The sequence below is a fragment of the Corythoichthys intestinalis genome, chromosome 20, assembly GCF_030265065.1.
Source record: "Corythoichthys intestinalis isolate RoL2023-P3 chromosome 20, ASM3026506v1, whole genome shotgun sequence".
Classification (NCBI taxonomy): domain Eukaryota; kingdom Metazoa; phylum Chordata; class Actinopteri; order Syngnathiformes; family Syngnathidae; genus Corythoichthys; species Corythoichthys intestinalis.
Window position 1 is genome coordinate 1825595 of NC_080414.1, and position 18263 is coordinate 1843857.

Genomic DNA, 18263 nt, shown 5'->3' on the forward strand with positions numbered 1-18263 from the left:
TGTCAAGGAGGAGGGATTGACGCATGCGCAGTTCATTACCGGCGACGGCTCGGCTCGAGAAGGCCTAACGAATAAAGGGATTAACAGAGCCCAATTTGACAGGTCGGTTTTATGTACATTTCCATTTCATTTTGCTTTCAACGGCGTTCGTGTCTTCTTCCCAAGTGTAGGGAGTTGTCAACGTTACCAGAGGTTGAGCGTTCAGCTGTCGAGTGAGCACGAAACGTTGCATTGGCAACCTAGCTTGAGCTAACATCGGTAGTCTGAGTTAGCCGCTTGTTTTTTTCGACACTCGGTCTTCTTGAGGCGATTTAAAATGGTCTTGGAGGTTCTGGAAACCTCGTACCTAACCGGCTCGCTTCGTAGTCGAGTAATCATGTGACGCTGTTACATGTCGAGCCGCACCGCAGTGACCAGCGCAGTTTAATGCTAGCTGGCAAAATACAGTACAGTAATGGCTTCACGTTTATTCAATTGACAGGCTTGGCCAAGCATTCCTACAGTACATTTAATCCCTTTATATGTCAGTGGAGCGCCTTGGAGTAGAAATCAATGGTTTAAAACCGGATTACTATCTGACGAGTAAAAACTAATGAGATATCAGATGTGTTGAACTAAGCAGCAAAACTCCGGGCTGAAATTTGCGCCCCCAGAAACAATGTATTTTGGAGTTCAGTTCAATTCAGGTCGGACGATTGCTGCCAACCCTCCCAGTCAAAATGGACTGGGTTTTTACTCTTGATCACGCCATTGTCAATTCTGTTGACAGGTGATTGATATCTGTCAAAAGCCGTGTCTATGTTAATTGATTACACTTATGTGTTCTCAGGTGCCACAATGAGTCAGAGTAAAGACAACAATGTCCGACTCAAGAGCTACAAGAACAAGTCGCTCAACACTGATGAAATGAGAAGACGGCGGGAAGAGGAGGGCCTGCAGCTTCGTAAGCAAAAGAAGGATGAACAGGTGAAGAGAAAACTTCCACTTTTTACACCAGGAAGACCCAACGATTCGATCACAATTACTGGTAGTCTGCTGACTAGTTCTGCGCAGTTTGACATTGCCGAAATGAAAATCGGCGTAATTCTTACCTATCGTCACTTATTGTGCAAAAAAAAAAAGTGTGCTGATCATCCCATTGCACACTGGATAATGGAGTTCCAACTCCTAACACCGAAACTACGTTTGACTATAAATGTAAACGAAATATACGCACCACAGTGTGCGACGCAATGCTCATGTATATGAAACAAGAAAAGAGTATAACTTACAAGGAACAACCGGCGAGATGAAATTGGCAAACAGCACTCCGTGTTTACAATGTGCTCGAGTAGTCATGTGACTATGTCTGTAGAAGCTGGAACCTAACAAACTTGTTCCACTGAAGCGTGACAAAAGATGACAATTAAAGAAAGGCAACCGGAGGACAAGACTGCAAATTTAATTAGTGTTGTGTGTTTAGTAATGCTCCAATTGAGTGATTTTAATTGTGAAAGGCCATTCATTATACAAAAAAAATTTTGCTACAAAGTGCTTCCTACGCTGGAGACGTAACCCGAATTTCCACGTATGTCTGAATGAACCCTTTAAGTACTACTAAATACCCCTTAAATCTCAAAATAACTATCCAAAATACATGTGTTATATGTCTTTGTTCTGTCCTTGCCAAGATGTCTGAGCTAGGCCCTAGCTAGACGATGTCAGACGTCCGTGTGGTTTGCTGACATTATTCAGCTGCTCATGACGACAATACTTTCGGAATGAAACTAAAATAAAAATTAAATTAAATCAATTTCATCTCCAATAACAGCAATTCAAATTAGTGTTTATAAGTAGCTGGGTGTTTGCATACATATACATATTAACCGTTTCTCGTTGATTTATTTACCAGCTTAACAGTTGTACATGCATCCTAAACATTAAGTATATAAAAAAAATTGTAAACAATAAGAATTCAAGTATGAACATTTATAACAGCTTGTATGACTTGAACAATGTACAACATTATTTAAAAAAAAACAATACGACGACTGTGCAAACATGCCATTGTTACAGCACTTCCACACACAGCTTGAACAGTACACTTCAAACAGTTAATTTATTGTATATGGCTGCTGTGACATAATTACTCAACAAACGTGTTTACTAGTTGTATTGAGTTCATTTTTCCTACACTTATCGATTCGTCAAAACTTTTCGTTTATCCCAGTTTTTATCCCAGTCTGGGATAAAAGAAAACTTTTGACGAAAAGTGTTTACTTCAAGGTTTCAGGTTTTTTTTTTTTTCCAAAAGCACCCCCACACTGACACACCCATTAAAGCTATACTGCTCTTATGCCAATGAAACCTTTACGATTTTATGACTGAAGTAATGACACAGAATAAAGCAAGCACATACAGAAAAATAGCTGTGGCCATTAAACGGTCATATTATAGGCTTCACTGTTGGATTATACTTTATGCTGAATGCTTTACCATCATAAAAGCTATCTGAGAAATCTCACACACACACACACACACACACAGATACAAAATAATGCAACATACTGATTGCTAGATGCAGTCGGTGCCCAATCCACTCAATAAGTTCAGCCGTTTTGACAAGGTTAGAGCCTCTATCTGACTCCATCACGTTCATTGGTAGCGTTAGCTGCTCGTGGCCTGGCTACCAGTAGAAAGCACTGAAAGCACCCTGTCCTGAAATCGTGATAACCAGGGAGAAGATCGGGTGAAAGCCAGCCTGGATTTTAGGTCAAAAAGTTTGGCCATCCCTGCTTTACACTGACTTTTATATTCCAGCTGTTCAAAAGGAGAAATGTTGCCACGGTGGAAGACGATGGTGGTTCGGTGGACGATGACGGAATGGCTGATAGCGGCTACCTGGAGTCCCAGGTGAACAATGTGGACCCGCTCACAGTAAGGGATATTCATTCATTCAATCCCAAGAACATTTTTTTATGTCATTGTTGTTGTTGGGTTTTTTTTTTTCATTTAAACCATCGACTCCTATAAATGTGCCATGGGTTTTGGACTATAAGCTGCTACTAAAACATTCTTTAGACAGAAGATGTCACACTCAGAATGATCTGCAGTCTGCTAGCATGCTAGCAGAGGCACACTATTATCTTGTTGCCGCATGACTTCTGTCATTCTGCTAAGCTAGCGCAGCACTATAAGATAGAAGTGATTGTCAGTTTTGGTTGTGTTGGCACGACTTGAAGTCCTGAAAAACGTGGCCGTTCCCTGATGCATTGTTTCAAGTGGAATGCCTGTCAAATGGTAGGGAAAAAAAACAGCCAAATTCATTTTCTACATATAAACTTACATCAAATAGGTGCAATCATTTTCAATTTTTTGAAATGCTCACTATTTCATAACACCTTTCACGTCATTTGCAGCCTGACGGCGATCTTCGGGCTGCAATGTATATGTGCTCTGCTGCCCTCTGCTGGCAATTTTGCCTTATTGAACTAATTTTTGACCGCGCCAACTGACCCGTGAACAAATTTAAAAGATGTAAAAACACATGTGTCTGGTGCCAAATGAGTTATTTTTTCACAAATGATTAACACAATCCATTCTATTTGCAGGGTGGCAATATCTCTGAGGATATGACTCAGATGATCTTCTCCGTTAGTCCTGAGCAGCAACTCATTGGCACCCAGCGATTTCGTAAACTTCTTTCTAAAGGTAAAGGATTCTATTGTCGCTTGCGTGTCAAATATAGGCGAGATCACCTACCGTATTGGCCCGAATATAAGACGACCCCCTCTTTTTCAAGACTCAAGTTTGAAAAAAAGACTTTTTGAACGCCAATTTAATTTTTATACAGAAAATAATTGAAGTACATCTGAAACAAATGATTAGAAGAACATATTTGAGAGAAAAAGCATGTTATTTTGCTTCATTCAAATTTTAATATCTGAACATTTAAAGTGCAATCACATTTGTAAATGAATGGCTTCTGTTTTTTGATATGTAAACCAATCTATTGTGATAAAGCAACAAAATTGCAATAACTGCATTAACCATCAAAGGGAAGTCTAACTGTAACTGTAGTCTTGAAACAAATCTGAATAAGGAAAAACATTGCAATAAAAAAATACAAACTGGTTAAACTTGAGAGTAGCTGAGCTCTGTCATGACAGAACATCGTTTCAATGATATCTGGCGCCATCTAGCGTTGTGAATGGGTATAATGTCTAGACCGCGAACATAAGACGACAGGGTACCCGCGGGTTATTAAAAGTATTAAAAAAGCATTGAATTTAGTTTTCCATTATTAAAGGTATTAAAAGTATTAAATTAGCTGTCGTAAGTCTGGAATTTTTTCACCGTGGTTTTAATTTTGAAGAACATCTCAGTGCAACCTAAATTATATCCGTGACAAAGTTTTTTGTTTTTTTTTAATCCATAACGAAGATGACGCGTAGAATTTTTACGATGCACTGCACTACAAATCATAATGCACCTCGTGCGTGTGCGCTGTTAGCATCATTAGCATCAACATTACAACAGCAGGCAATCGCACAGTACTGTGTGCTGACGTAAGGAACTGCTCAGATGCCTTAGTTGTTATGTTCGACGAAAGCCTCAACAAGACAACCAAGTCCAAACAGTTGGAACAGCATGTGAGGTATTGGATCAGCGACCAAGTCGCATCCAGATACTTTAGGTCACAGTTTATGGGTCATGCAAAGGCAGTAGACCTGCTTAACATTTCAAAGTAAGTTGCCAATTTCTCCAGTTAAAACGTGTTAGATGCAATAATGTATTTCTGCACGGTTTGCCTTTCGAATTAATGTGAAATTCGTAGTTTTAACTCAAGAGTTAGCCATGTTCAATGGGGTATTGGCAGGTGCACTAGCCTTAGCATGGATAAACCGGAGTCGCAGATCCACCATCACCCTCAGATACACAACACGGTTGACACTATTTTTGGAACGAGTGCAGGTTAACGTTGATCTGAATAACATGGCACGGTGATAGGCAAATTATAATGTTGGTGATAGTAAAACACCTCCTGGTATATTTAAAGGTTTTTCTTCATTGAATAAGAGTATGTATTTTCTCTACCTGATTAAAAGACATGTCTTCAATAGCTAACAAAGGATTAACATGTGTTTTGTATACTTCTTGTAATGTGATTAGAAAAAAACAATTACCAAGGGAAATGGTCATGTGTAGCTTTTTTATTTTGTGGTAATTAATGGTAAACTACTGCCATTTAGTGGCTGTTTTTTTAAACTTTCACTGCCAATTGCAAGATTTTCCCAAGCACTTTGCTTGGAAGTTGGAAGTTTGGGAAGTTGGTGACCAACTTGACAATCACCAACCTACCACCTTGACTAGGTCCTCTTAAAAGGGAAACCTGTTGTATTGCAAATGTAATTTCTGAAGTTGCTTTACAAAAATAGTGTAAAATCCATTTTATCCTGGGGGAAAAAAATCTGAAAGACCTTATATTTAAATGTGTTTTAATTGTATCTTCAGTTAACGTGCATTCTTTTGTCAAACACACTTAGTAATTGAGGTTAAATTTAATGTTCAGTGCTTTATTTTTTTAATATGATTCAATTTTATCTAAATAATGGGTGCGAGAAAAGTATTAATTTTCAGTTGAAATGGCATTAAAAAAGGTCTTAAAAGTCTTGAATTTAGATTTATCAATCCTGGGGGGACCCTGGACGACCCCCTCTTTTTCAGTGTTATTTCAATTTAAAAAACACTGTGTTTATATTCGGTATTTCATGTTGAAAATGCATTAAAAAAATAACTTAATGAATGAATACATGGGAAATTTGATGAAGTTTTCCACGTGGCAATGAATGAGCAAGCTGCCGCCCTGTCATCTACAGAGCCCAACCCGCCCATTGACGAAGTCATCGCCACTCCGGGCGTTGTGGAGCGCTTTGTAGAGTTTCTGAAGAGGCGAGAAAACTGCACGTTGCAAGTACAGTATAATCCGTTGAACGCCGAGCTCATTTTCCATCTTTAGCTGTCAAAAACGTATTTCTCATCCGTCTAATTGTAGTTCGAGGCCGCATGGGTACTGACCAACATCGCGTCGGGCACCTCACACCAGACCAGGGTTGTCATCCAAGCCGGCGCCGTACCCATTTTTATAGAGATGCTCGGCTCCGATTTTGAAGACGTACAAGAGCAGGTCAGAGAAATTCTGACATTATTTTCTGTCATTTATGGATTGAATTTTGATGCGACCTTTCCTTGCATTTGTCAGGCTGTTTGGGCTCTGGGCAATATAGCGGGAGACAGCACGGAATGCAGAGACTTTGTCGTCGACTGCAACATTCTGCCTCCGTTGCTGCAGTGAGTCCAAAATGTCTGATTTGCTCTTGCGGGCAGAACGTATGTTAGTTTGAACGCCATTTGAAATCCTTTTCAAAGGTTACTGGCCAAACAGACTCGTCTAACAATGATGAGGAACGCGGTGTGGGCGCTCTCGAACCTGTGCAGAGGGAAGAATCCTCCTCCTGACTTTGCAAAGGTAAAACAAATACAGGTAGCCCCGGGTTACGAACGAGTTCCGTTCCTACGCTGGCAATGTAACCCGAGTTTCTCCCTAAGTCAGAATTCACCCTTTAAAAATTCAAAATAACTACGTCAAAATATCCCAAAAATATTCTGTTTAATGATGGAGGATACACTGCCTCCTGGTGACTGCATTGGGTCTGGTTGGGCTGTCATCTTGTATGACTCAGAACCAGACTCAGACATCAGACATGGATAAAGGAAAACTGTGGTCTGGTTTGGCCCAGATAAGGCTGTAAGTTGTTTCAGCTAATATATGTTTGTGTATGCATTTGCAATTAAGGTTACAGCTAAAGTTTGTGGAGTTGCATGTGAGCGATTTGCTATTACAATTGTAAATATGTTAGCATTCTTAGCATTTAAACTATCTGATTTTTGTTAGAAAAATTGGGCTTATTTAATCTGCTAAAGTTACATATTGATCAGAATAGATGGATGCTTGAACACCAATTGTTTTCTGTTGAGTGTTTCAGTGTTAAAATAGGTGTTGTTTTGAACGTACAGTGGTATGAAAAAGTATCTGAACCTTTTGGAATTTCTCACATTTCTGCATAAAATCGCCATCAAATGTGATCTGATCTTTGTCAAAATCAAACAGATGGAAAAACTGTGCCTGATTTAACTAAAACCACCCTAACATTTATAGGTTTTCATATTTTAATGAGGATAGTATGCAAAGAATGACAGAAGGTAGAAAAATAAGTGAACCATCACATTTAATATTTGGTGCCCCCCCCCACACACACACCCCGTCTCGACAGCAATAACTTCGACACTTCCTGTAGCTCACCAACAACATCGATCAGGACTAATCTTGGCCCATTCTTCACTACAAAACTGCTGTAGTTGAGTCAGATTCCTCGGATGTCTGGCATGAATCGCTCATGCCACAGCATCTCAATGGGATTCCTGTCTGAACTTTGACTTGGCCACTCCAGAACATGTAGTTTGTTCTTCTGAAGTCTTTCTGAAGTTGATTTACTTCTGTATTTTGGATCATGGTCTTATTGCAGCACCCATCCTCTTTTTGGCTTCAACTGTCCAACAGACGGCCTCAGGTTTTCCAACAAAACTGTCTAGGCCCTGAGGCAGCGAAACAGCCCCAAATCACGATGCTCCCATCACCACGCTCCACCGTGGGGATGAGGTGTTGATGTTGTTGAGCTGTTTGACGTTGTGTGTTACTCCCAAACAATTCAACTTTGGTTTCATCAGTCCACAAAATATTTTGCCAAAACCTCTGTGCGGAGTGTCCAAGTGCCTTTGCAACAATTTTTTTTTTTTTTTTTTTAAGACAGAGGTGGCTTCCTCCGTGGAGTCCTCCCATGAACACCATTCTTGGCCCTGTAGTTGATGTGTACACAGAGATATTGGACTGTTTTAGTGATTTCTGTAAGTCTTTAGCAGACACTCTAGGGTTCTTTTTTACCTCTCTGAGTATTCTGCACTGAACTCTTGGCATCATCTTTGGTGGATGGGCACTCCTTGGGAGAGAAGCAACCGTGCCAAACTCTTTCCATTTGTAGACAACTTCTCTAACTGTTGACTGATGAACATCCAGACTTTTAGAGATGGTTTTGTATCCTTTCCCATCTTTATACAAATCAACAATCGCAGGTGTTTAGAATGCTCTTTTGACCGAGCCATGATGCACAGCAGACAATTCTTCTCATCATTACCTGGTGTGTGTTTTATAGTGGGCAGGGCAGCTTTAAACCACTCATCAGCGATCGGGCACTCACCTGACTTAAAATGTTTGGTAAAACTTGGTTTCAATTGCTCTTTAAATCTCCTTAGGCAGAGAGTTCACTTACTTATTCCCCCCCTTTCTGTCATTGTTTGCATGCTATCCTCATGAAAATATGAAAACCTATGAATGTTTGGATGGTTTTAATTAAAGCAGACACTGTGTGATTTTGACAAAGATCAGATCAGATTTGATTGTCATTTTATGCAGAAATGTGAGAAATTCCAGAAGATTCCGATACTTTTTCATACCTCTGTAAGTGTGCATATGTGCATTACAGCTTTACAAATTGTCAAAAGTGAAGGTCAAAAGCACATTTGCTGTGTTTGCTGCCTATAAAGCTGAATAACTTCACATTTAGTGAGGACATAACACGTCATATTAATAAAGTTAAAAAATAAGATACTAGTCTAATATGTCGTAACCTGGGGACTACCTGTACACGGTCCAAAAATTCCAGGAATATATACTGACTGACAAACGATAATAAAGTGTCTCTTGATGAAGTGTAAGTGACACAACGATGGCGTCGCAGGTTTCCCCGTGTCTCAGCGTGCTTTCTTGGCTGCTGTTCGTCAACGACACGGACATCATGGCCGACGCGTGCTGGGCTCTCTCCTACCTCTCGGACGGCCCCAACGACAAAATCCAGGCTGTCATCGATTCGGGGGTTTGTCGCAGGCTGGTGGAGTTACTGGTGTAAGCCTATTTAGGACTGAATGTGAATGTGTGTAACCCCAGAGGTCTATTAAGACTCTAGCACTGTATGTTGCAGGCACACTGATTACAAGGTGGTATCTCCGGCTCTTCGGGCTGTCGGTAACATTGTCACCGGTGATGATTTTCAGACGCAGGTAATGGTGACGTTCACGCAGACAAATGCGCAATGGTTTGACTGTTGTTGTGGCGCTCGTGTTCTAGGTCATCCTAAACTGTTCGGCACTGCAGTCCCTGCTCCACTTATTGAACAGCCCCAAAGAGTCCATCAAGAAAGAAGCTTGCTGGACCATTTCTAACATCACCGCAGGGAACAGAGCGCAAATACAGGTGCACGACGTACTGCTGAATACCGCTGAAAGAGTCCATCTAATAAATTCTGTCCTATTTTAGATGGTGATTGATGCGAACCTGCTGCCGCCTCTCATCAACATCCTGCAAGTGGCAGAGTTCCGCACAAGAAAGGAGGCGGCATGGGCAATAACCAACGCCACCTCGGGGGGTTCTGCAGAGCAGATCAGGTCGGACACGTTAGTTTATTGCATGTTGTTGTTTTTTCCCAATTGCCTTGTTTCAGGGTTTATAAACAGCTCACACAAAAAGTACACATTTGTGACTGTAGTAGAGCATTCGTCAGGCAAGTTGCGACTTGAGTGACACATTTGTGACTCTGGCTATGAACCGTAATTTCTGGACTACAGGGCGCCCCCGATTGCAAGCCTCACCCAGTACATTTTTAAAGGAAAAACCGTTTTGTACATATGATGCCGTTGAGTCCATGCTGGAAAGACTTAAAAAAAATCCATCTTTATGAGACGGGCGGCGATGAGGGAAAAGTTTACCACGGCTGTCGCGGCCACAACAGTGTCATCTCTCAGTTAGTTATGTGTAAATAAATTGTTACTTTGCCATCTTAAGCTCTATTTGTCTTGTTGTTTATGTTATTTTGCAAAAAGGAAAACATTCAGATGTTTGGGATGTAACTAAAGCAAAAAAATAGCTGTGTTAAAGTCAAAGTTGTGTTTCAAATGTGTTTTAGGGCTGCAGCTATCAAATAGTTTAGTAGTCGATTAATCGATGGACTACTTAGTTCAAATAATCGAGTAATCGGATTAGGAACATGAAAAATTAAAATACCTGAGCTGAGCCTCAAACTGTATAAATTCCTTTAAAAAATGAAGGATCTATGGACAACAAAAGAACAATTGGCTAACTTACATAGAAACAGTCAGCTAGCTTAAATGCTATAAAATGCTAAAGCTTTTTTTACAATGCTCTTAACAAATGGTTTAGACACATATTCCCACAAAAAACGGCTGAAAAATACCTAAATACTAAATTATGAATGCGTTAAAAAACATTATCTCAAACAAAAACTTGGCTTACGTTGGTCTTAACAGGTAGCAGTTTGACTCGGCCATGTGTAAAGAGCCAGACCAGAGGGCAGTATATCCACCCTAATCAATAAAACTAAATGCAAACACTTTCATAATAAACCAATACGCCACTTTAATTAAACGAATACTCTAAGCAAAAAAAATTTAATTTGAATATTTTTTCTAATCGAATACTCGAGTTAATTGATTATCCGTTGGAGCACTAATGTGTTTACAAAAAGCTCAATTTCTCTGTTTTTTTTTTCATCAGAAATTGGAAAATTGCTCAAACTAAGCTATTTTCTAATGCTGATTTCTAAAGAATGGAAAAAGATATGAACTAACTTTTTTCCTGCTAAAAGAAGAGTGGCTAATCTTTCTTTTGGTGGGTTCCATGTTAATATAGCAATAGAACAGAATTTTCTGTGGGCCTTGCAAAATCAGTCAAAATCCAGTCAAACGGCCGGGAGCGAAGGGGGGTGCGCCGGTGAAAATGGCTGGGAGTGAATAAGTTAAAAACATAAAAGTCTTTGTTAGCAATATTCATCTTCCTCCTTTGCACTCAAAACCATGGAAGTCTTCACCATCGGTGTCTGATATGAAGACTCTCAGATACACTTCACCGCGCACCTACTCAGTATCTCCTTCGTGGTCGCCTTCAGCGTCTCCCATAATGAGGCAAATTCACTCCCGAGCCCGTGCCGTCCTCTTCGTCATGCAGCAGACTGGCCCCTTGAAACCCGATGGTGATGGCGGACTTCTTTGTCACCGCTTCACGCTATCAGGCTCCCCCCGTCATACCTGTGCAAAAGCTGCTCTTCGCATGCAGCGAGTCTTGGCTAACGATCTCTAGCCGCTAGTCATCCAAGCTTCCCATACAACTCGGATGGCTAATTTTATTTCTTCTAGCATTTTCCATGATGCGGGTCCGCCACCTCTATTCTTGCACAGCGCACAAAGTTAAACCACCGATAATAGTGCAAACTAGCGTCTTCCTTGACATGTATATTTCACGTGTCTCACTCCCACACTCCATGCTCAAGCGTCCCTGGCGGCCATCAGAAAAATGCACAAATTGGCCGCATCATTGCACACGCCGCAGGACCCAAAATGAGGGAAAGAAAGTAGCGGCTTGTAGTCCGGAAATGACGGTATTTTTTAATCTATGGACGGTTTTGCAGGTAGTTTTATAGCAATTTCTTCTTCAGTGGCGGGTTTTGTCATTGGTTGTGGGAAACTAAATCTCAAAGAGTACATATTGTGCAGCATCAGCCGTCGTCGACTTGATAACTGCAATTATCTCTGTTTTTGGAGGCTATTATTCACACACATTATTTGCTCGTCTGATACTACTGCAGGCACCTGGTGGACCTGGGCTGCATAAAACCCCTGTGTGATTTGCTGACTCTGATGGATTCTAAAATCGTGCAAGTGGCCCTCAACGGCATCGAGAACATTCTGCGGCTAGGCGAGTTGGAGGCCAAGCGGGGGGGCAACATCAACCCCTATTGCGCACTCATCGAGGAGGCCTATGGTAAGTACAAAGGTTGAAGCTCATCCGGGAACGTGGTTGAAATACCTCATCTTGCCAAGATCTCAAGAATATCAGGCATGAAAATGTCTTTCGGCGAAATTCGCCGTTTTGAAGTCAAAAAGGGTGACCTACGTGAATTGTGTAGATCCGAGGAGAACATTTTTAATGTGGCGGGGTGGGGTCAGGAGATTTTTTTTTTATGTCAGACGCTTGGTATGGAAGCGGGTAAAGCAGTACAAAGCCAAAAAAGCTCACCAGAGTGGCGAAATTGACTTATTTCAACGAAACAAAGGAGGGTACGCCGTTGTGTCCTGTCTCTTCTGGCCGTGAATAAACACCAAAAGCGACGTTACCCAGTTGTAATTTTGGATGACGACAGGAGACATTTAACAACATGTTTTATTGAAGTTGCTAAGCCTGTCGTGATTTGCAATGAGTCAATTTATCGCACGGAAAATAAAAATGAGGGCGGTCATTTTCACGGCTGCATCTTATTGGCGTGCGTGCGCGCGTGCATACATTTGTGTCTGCGTGCTGATGGCACATGAGACTCCAGTTCCTTGAACAGATGTTTATTGGTCATCAACACGCCGTCGAATTAAAGTTCAGACATACAAAATAAGGAAACACATCTATATTAAACAGCGTAAACGTTGGCATTTCTACATTGAGGCTAATGGGGGGAAAAAAAGACAACCTACTTTAGCCTGCTATAAAACATTGGCAGTCTTCTCCAAAACGCAAACTTGCAGTTAAAAGGTGACACCTCAAACATGAAAAATCGCTGGTTAAAAAAATGGGGGGGGGGAATGATTACTGACACCACATGCACAAACAATTTTTTTTTTTTTTTTTTTTTTTTTTTTTGCTGAGTGTAAAGTTTACGTTTAGCGAACGAACTTCCGGTGAACATTTCAGAATAAAAGCATATCATGTTCATCGTATAAATAATGATTTCTGGAGTTAATCCCACTTACTTCAATCAGATTTTACACTAAGAATAGCTTTAAAATGACACCCTTTATGAAACATCTGATTGGCAATGATTATAATACTATTATATATGGTAGTATACCATAATACTCATGATAGATATTTTTTTAAGAATTTTTTTGACTCATGTTGGAAAGGCGAAGTCAGTGTTCTGAATCTGTTTACATTCCATTCTTTTGCACTAGTTAATGCTATGAGCATTTGACCTCATTGTTTATTTGTGATTTATTGTTGTTAATTACGCGTTTATTTGTACTTTAATAAAGAACTTAAGTGTTCCAAAATCTTTTTGTGAATTAATAAATATTATCAAAAATTTAACGGCGAAATTAGAAAAAAAAAAAAAATTTTTTTTTTTTTTTTAGATTAGTCGACTATTTGGGAGAAAATTAGTCATTTGGGACAGCCCTAGTTGCAGTGTACCGGCACATATTTCTTCCACACTCTTCTCACCTTTTTTACCCCTGACCCATTTTCATGCCTGGAATATGTTTGTCGTGCGTCAGGTCTGGACAAGCTGGAGTTCCTGCAGGGCCACGAGAACCAGGACATCTACCAGAAAGCGTACGACCTGATCGAGCGCTACTTCAACACGGAAGACGAAGACACGTCGCTGGTGCCCGCCGTGGACCTGCAGCAGCAGCAGTTCCTCTTCCAGCAGTGCGAGGCGCCGATGGAAGGCTTCCAGCTATAATCCTTCTCCGGCCTTTGTGAAGCTCACCTTTTCATCCTCCCAGAGACGTTAACTTGCTACTTGAGCAAACGAACGAATGTGTCAACTCACTTCGACACTGGACTGACAAAGAGACCATACTTTGACCTGTACTTCACTGAGAAAAGGCACTTCAGACGGGTTCTCAGCCAATTCGTGGACAAACTAGGAATTTGACTGTGTCGCTGAGCTTCCACATCACCCTCTTTCGGACGGTCTCGAATGGAAATATTCTCAATGCAGTCTTCCCTCAATCAGAAGTCTGGAAACTGTCCAGTGGATTTTCCCTCCTTCACAATCATTTCGTTTTCACAGCACTTTATCTTTTGAGGACCGACGCCTGTTCGTGTAAACACATTTGAACATTCAACCGGTGCGTCCCCGTGACTTCCTCGCCACCCGGCAAAGAGAGACGCTGGCATGTCGTGGACTAAAATCAGACTGAGAATTTGGAGTTGAAACACAGTGTTTTCTTTTTTTTTAATGATCACGCCAAATATTTCAGTCAAAAATGCTCTTTTGGCAGGTCTGAATCCGCTCGGTGTGGTGCCATAAATCTCCTGAAATCTAGATCTTTTCAGAAACTTGAAAAATGAAAAGAATGTTTACCTCTATAGACGTTTGCTTACTTTATATATTTTGATGGCCGTATTTGTTTGTCCGCCATGTTGGAGCTCAAGAGCTGGCACCTATTAAAGGGAGAGACAGCGAGAACTAAAAGTGTTTTTTGCCATGTGGCATTTTTTGGGGGGTATTTGGCGAAATGGATTTTGCCATATGGCACTTTTTTTCCCATGTGGCAAAATGGATTTTGCTATGTGGCTTTTTTTTTTTTTTGCATTGCATTAGGTGAAATGTTTTTTGCCATGTGGCAAAATGGATTTTGCTATGAGGATTTTTTTTTGCCATGTTTGATTTTGCCATGTGGCATTTTTTGGGGGGTATTTGGCGAAATGGATTTTGCCATGTGCCATTTTTTTTTTCTTTTGTATTTGGCGAAATGGATTTTGCCATGTGACACTTCTTTTTTTTGCCATGTGGCAAAATGGATTTTGCTATGAGGCATTTTTTTTGCCCTGTGGCAAATTTTGCCATGTGGCTTTTTTTTTTTGACATGTGACAGAATGAATTTTGCCATGTGGCATTTTTTTTGCTGTGTAGAAAATTTGAACGTGCATAGCCGTCAATGGCATGGCATTCACCCCCCCTCCCCCCCCCCCCCCCCCAAAATGCTGCACACCAAAATCCATTTTGCCACATGTCAAAATACATTTTGCCACCTGACAAAAATATGCCACATGGCAAAATTTTGCCACATAGTAATAAAAAAAAAAAGCCACATGGCAAAAATAATGCCACGTGGCAAAATACATTTTGCCACATGACAAAATTTGGCCACATGGCAAAAATATGCTACATGGTAGAATCAATTTTGCCACATGTCAAAATCAATTTTACCACATGGCAAAATAAGTCACATGGCAAAAATGCCAAGTTGCATGCAAATACCACTTTTCGTTCTCGGCCCTGCTGATTAAAGGCTCACTGGTCTAAGACCCAATTGTGGGTCATTTCCTCTCTTACCATAATAACGGCAATCTCATCATTTTTGTCATCGCTAAAGGTTAGAGGAGCAATATGTCAGATTGGTGGGCAAAAATGGTACTGCAACCAAGATGAAACTAATGTACCCGCAAGCACACATAGTTGTAGTGCAAATAACCATAGTTGAGTACAATTAAATACACGTTCTTGTAGTATAAATGTACTTGTAGACCACGAAAAGTCCTCAAGCTGAAAGTGTTGGAACTTAGTAATTGCTCCTTTTGAAAAGTGCAGCGATTTTTGTAGGTTGGCTGCAGCTTGGTCATACGGTCAAATGTCTCTATTAGCACCGTAACAACCAGTCATGTCTGGACCTCCAACATGGTGTATTGCATGCAGGTGTTTCCAGAAGCGTGTCGTGGGAAAAGTATTTTAATAGGAAACGGGCTTTAAAGAACAACGATGGATAAACACTATTGTATTGAGTTTGTGCGACCCTCTCCTGACTTTTGTATAAAAAGGAATCCAGTGACCTATCAATTGTAGCACCAGTCATTACAATCTACTCAAATCATGACAAACTTTGACCAGACCTGTATTTGCCATGTTTTTACTATGTACAGACATTAACATGGTTGAAAACTGTGCCGTGTCATTGAAAAGCATAAAGGTCCTAATCTTCGTTTACAGAGGTGTGGCGAGCTGGATGAAGAACATATCTCGTAATTGATGGAAGGCGGGACATTCGTTGTAAAGACAGAATCAAAAACCCTTTTACTGCTGACAATAGTCTTTTATAATGGGGAAAATGTCAGCTGAACCATTGAGAAGCATGTTCGAAGTATTTCCCGAATATATTAGGGCTATATCGTGAATCATTGAAGTGCAAAAGTGCCGCTTTAACATTTATCTGCTATAATCGAACTTGAAACTAAGGCCTGAAATATCGGTTGCTGTGTGCGGTGGACTCGTACAACATAGATTCAGTTTTTGAAACTAGTTTTTTGGCACTTGTATACAAAGCAAAAGGCAATTTTACGTGACATTTGTACCATTAGCGTTTTTAGACGAATTTTAGACAATGACCTCCACCAACCCCATGAGGAAAATATGACAATCCATTTTGGTGAATTCCACTTAAATGCTGAAATCGTGTTGCCAGCTAGACAAAATTTGGTGACCGGTTGCTGTTAGGGAAGAACTCCAATTCACTTCCTCAATTTGTTTTGCCTGTTTGTGTTCAAATGCCACATTACACGTGACGAATACATACAGTATATAGTTTTTTTATGCATACCACAAAAAAAACCACATCTTTTCATCTGCAGTTAAGCACATGGCATTCGTGGCCACTATTTGGGTTTAAAAGAGCCGCATTACGTTTCCAACCAAAAACATTCCATTTCAATCCAGTGCTTCCTTCCGCCGTAATCTCTAGGGACTCTCAGACAGGGACGTCACTGCGCCTTATCGGGCAAGGAGACGGCGGCCGCCTGCTCTCTCTGTAGCTCCTCCCTCCATCTGGCCTTCCGCTCCATATTCTGACCCGTCAGAGACTCATTTCTGCCAGCGGCCTGCAATGGACGAAAGGATTTGCTGAAGGTACAGTCGTAGAATGAATGATGAGCGCTGGCTCCTTTCAATCAGTGTTTACTAACCACCACCATACATAATCAATAACTTAGGCTCGTTAAACCGGGGTCCGCAACCCAGGGCTCTTTAGCGCCGCCCTAGTGGCTCCCTAGAACTTATTGTAATGAAGTTAAACTTGAGGCAGCATCATACAACAGTAGTCACGTGGTGTGTCATTCTCCACAGGATGCAGTGCAGTGAAAATAAACATTTAATCATGAAGGCTTATTATAGCCAACTTAGGCTATGTCTTCACTTGAAAGAATTTTTTTTTGCCTTGTAATTCGGACAATACTTTATACGTGTTCGCATTACATTTAAGGTGTGTTTATAAATGCCACACTCCTGCAAGGGACACTTGCAGAAAAATGAGCAGCCTCATGTGTGACGTCATCATCCACGCAAGTCACCTCTTAACCGGAAGCTTATAATTCAGCAGAGCCGATATCGAGAACTGGTATTTTTTTTGCCATGTGTCAAAATGGATTTTGCCATTTGGTATTCTTTTTTTTTGCCATGTGGCATTTTTTTTGTATGTGGCAAAAGGGATTGTGGTTTAAATGAATGGAAAATTTGGACGTGCATAGCCTTCAATGGCATAGCATAGCCTTACTTGGGTGATGTTGAATGTCAATGCATTCTCTTAGAGAGAACCAAAAGTGGTATTTGCCATGTGGCAAAGTGGATTTTGGTTTGTGGCATTTTTTTTTGGCCATGTGGCAAAAAAAAAAAAAAGCCACATGACAAAATCAGTTTTTCCTAATTGCAAAAAAATGCAACATGACAAAATCCATTTTTCCTCATGGCAAAAAAATGCCACATGGGAAAACCCGTTTTGTCACATGGATTTTGCTATGTTGCATTTATTTTATTTTTTTTGGTACGTGGCAAAATGGATTTTGGTTTGTGGCATTTTTTTGGGCCATGTGGCAAAAAAAATGCCACATGACAAAATCAATTTTTCCACATGGTGAAAAAAAAAAAAAAAACATGCCACAAACCAAAAAACATTTTGTCACATGGAAAAATCCATTTTTCCACATGGCCCCCCCAAAAATATGCCACAAACCAAAATCCATTTTGTCACATGGAAAAATGCAACATGACAAAATCCATTTTTCCTCATGGCAAAAAATGCCACATGGCAAAATCCATTCTTCCACATGGCAAAAAAATAAATAAAACATATGCCACAAACCAAAATCCATTTTGTCACACGGAAAAATGCCACATGGCAAAATCCATTGTGTCACATGGAAAATGCCATGTAGCATTTTTTTGGTATGTGGCAAAATGGATTTTGGTTTGTGGCATATTTTTTTTGGTCACGCGACAAAATCCATTTTTCCTAATAGCAAAATCCATTTTGCTACATTGCAAAAAAAAAAAAAACAACCACAGGGCAAAATCCATTTCACATGGCAAATAACACTTTTGGTTCACGCTGTCTCTCAA

At 40.5% G+C, this 18263-nt stretch overlaps 2 protein-coding genes across 3 annotated transcripts in view; one reads left to right on the forward strand and one right to left on the reverse strand.

Moving 5' to 3' along the window:
• kpna1 (karyopherin alpha 1 (importin alpha 5)) lies at nt 1-16236 on the forward strand. Of its 2 annotated transcripts, none has more exons than XM_057824908.1 (14): nt 1-102; nt 830-966; nt 2800-2916; nt 3591-3690; nt 5859-5953; nt 6035-6166; nt 6242-6330; nt 6409-6508; nt 8835-8998; nt 9075-9153; nt 9221-9346; nt 9410-9537; nt 11751-11926; nt 13426-16232. In XM_057824908.1, the coding sequence occupies exons 2-14, from the start codon at nt 838-840 to the stop codon at nt 13611-13613; spliced, it is 1623 nt and encodes a 540-aa protein (XP_057680891.1). In that variant the 5' UTR covers nt 1-102; nt 830-837; the 3' UTR covers nt 13614-16232. The 2 variants fall into 2 exon arrangements, with proteins under 2 accessions (XP_057680891.1, XP_057680892.1); XM_057824909.1 differs by lacking the exon at nt 1-102 and adding an exon at nt 119-212 and having other exon boundaries at nt 13426-16236.
• Nucleotides 14957-18263, reverse strand: part of fam162a (family with sequence similarity 162 member A) — a 10651-nt gene continuing 7344 nt past the window's right edge. Inside the window, exon 5 of the mRNA XM_057824913.1 lies at nt 14957-16750. Coding sequence (XP_057680896.1) covers nt 16634-16750 — 117 coding nt within the window. The 3' untranslated portion in view covers nt 14957-16633. The remainder of the gene's footprint in view (nt 16751-18263) is intronic.

Bases quoted from the DNA above. Each gene is read 5' to 3' on its own strand.
- kpna1 (XM_057824908.1), top strand. From the start codon at position 838: ATGAGTCAGAGTAAAGACAACAATGTCCGACTCAAGAGCTACAAGAAC. The intron at 3,691-5,858 runs GTAAAGGATTCT...TGTCATCTACAG, and splicing joins TCGTAAACTTCTTTCTAAAG to AGCCCAACCCGCCCATTGAC. The intron at 6,331-6,408 runs GTGAGTCCAAAA...TCCTTTTCAAAG, and splicing joins ATTCTGCCTCCGTTGCTGCA to GTTACTGGCCAAACAGACTC.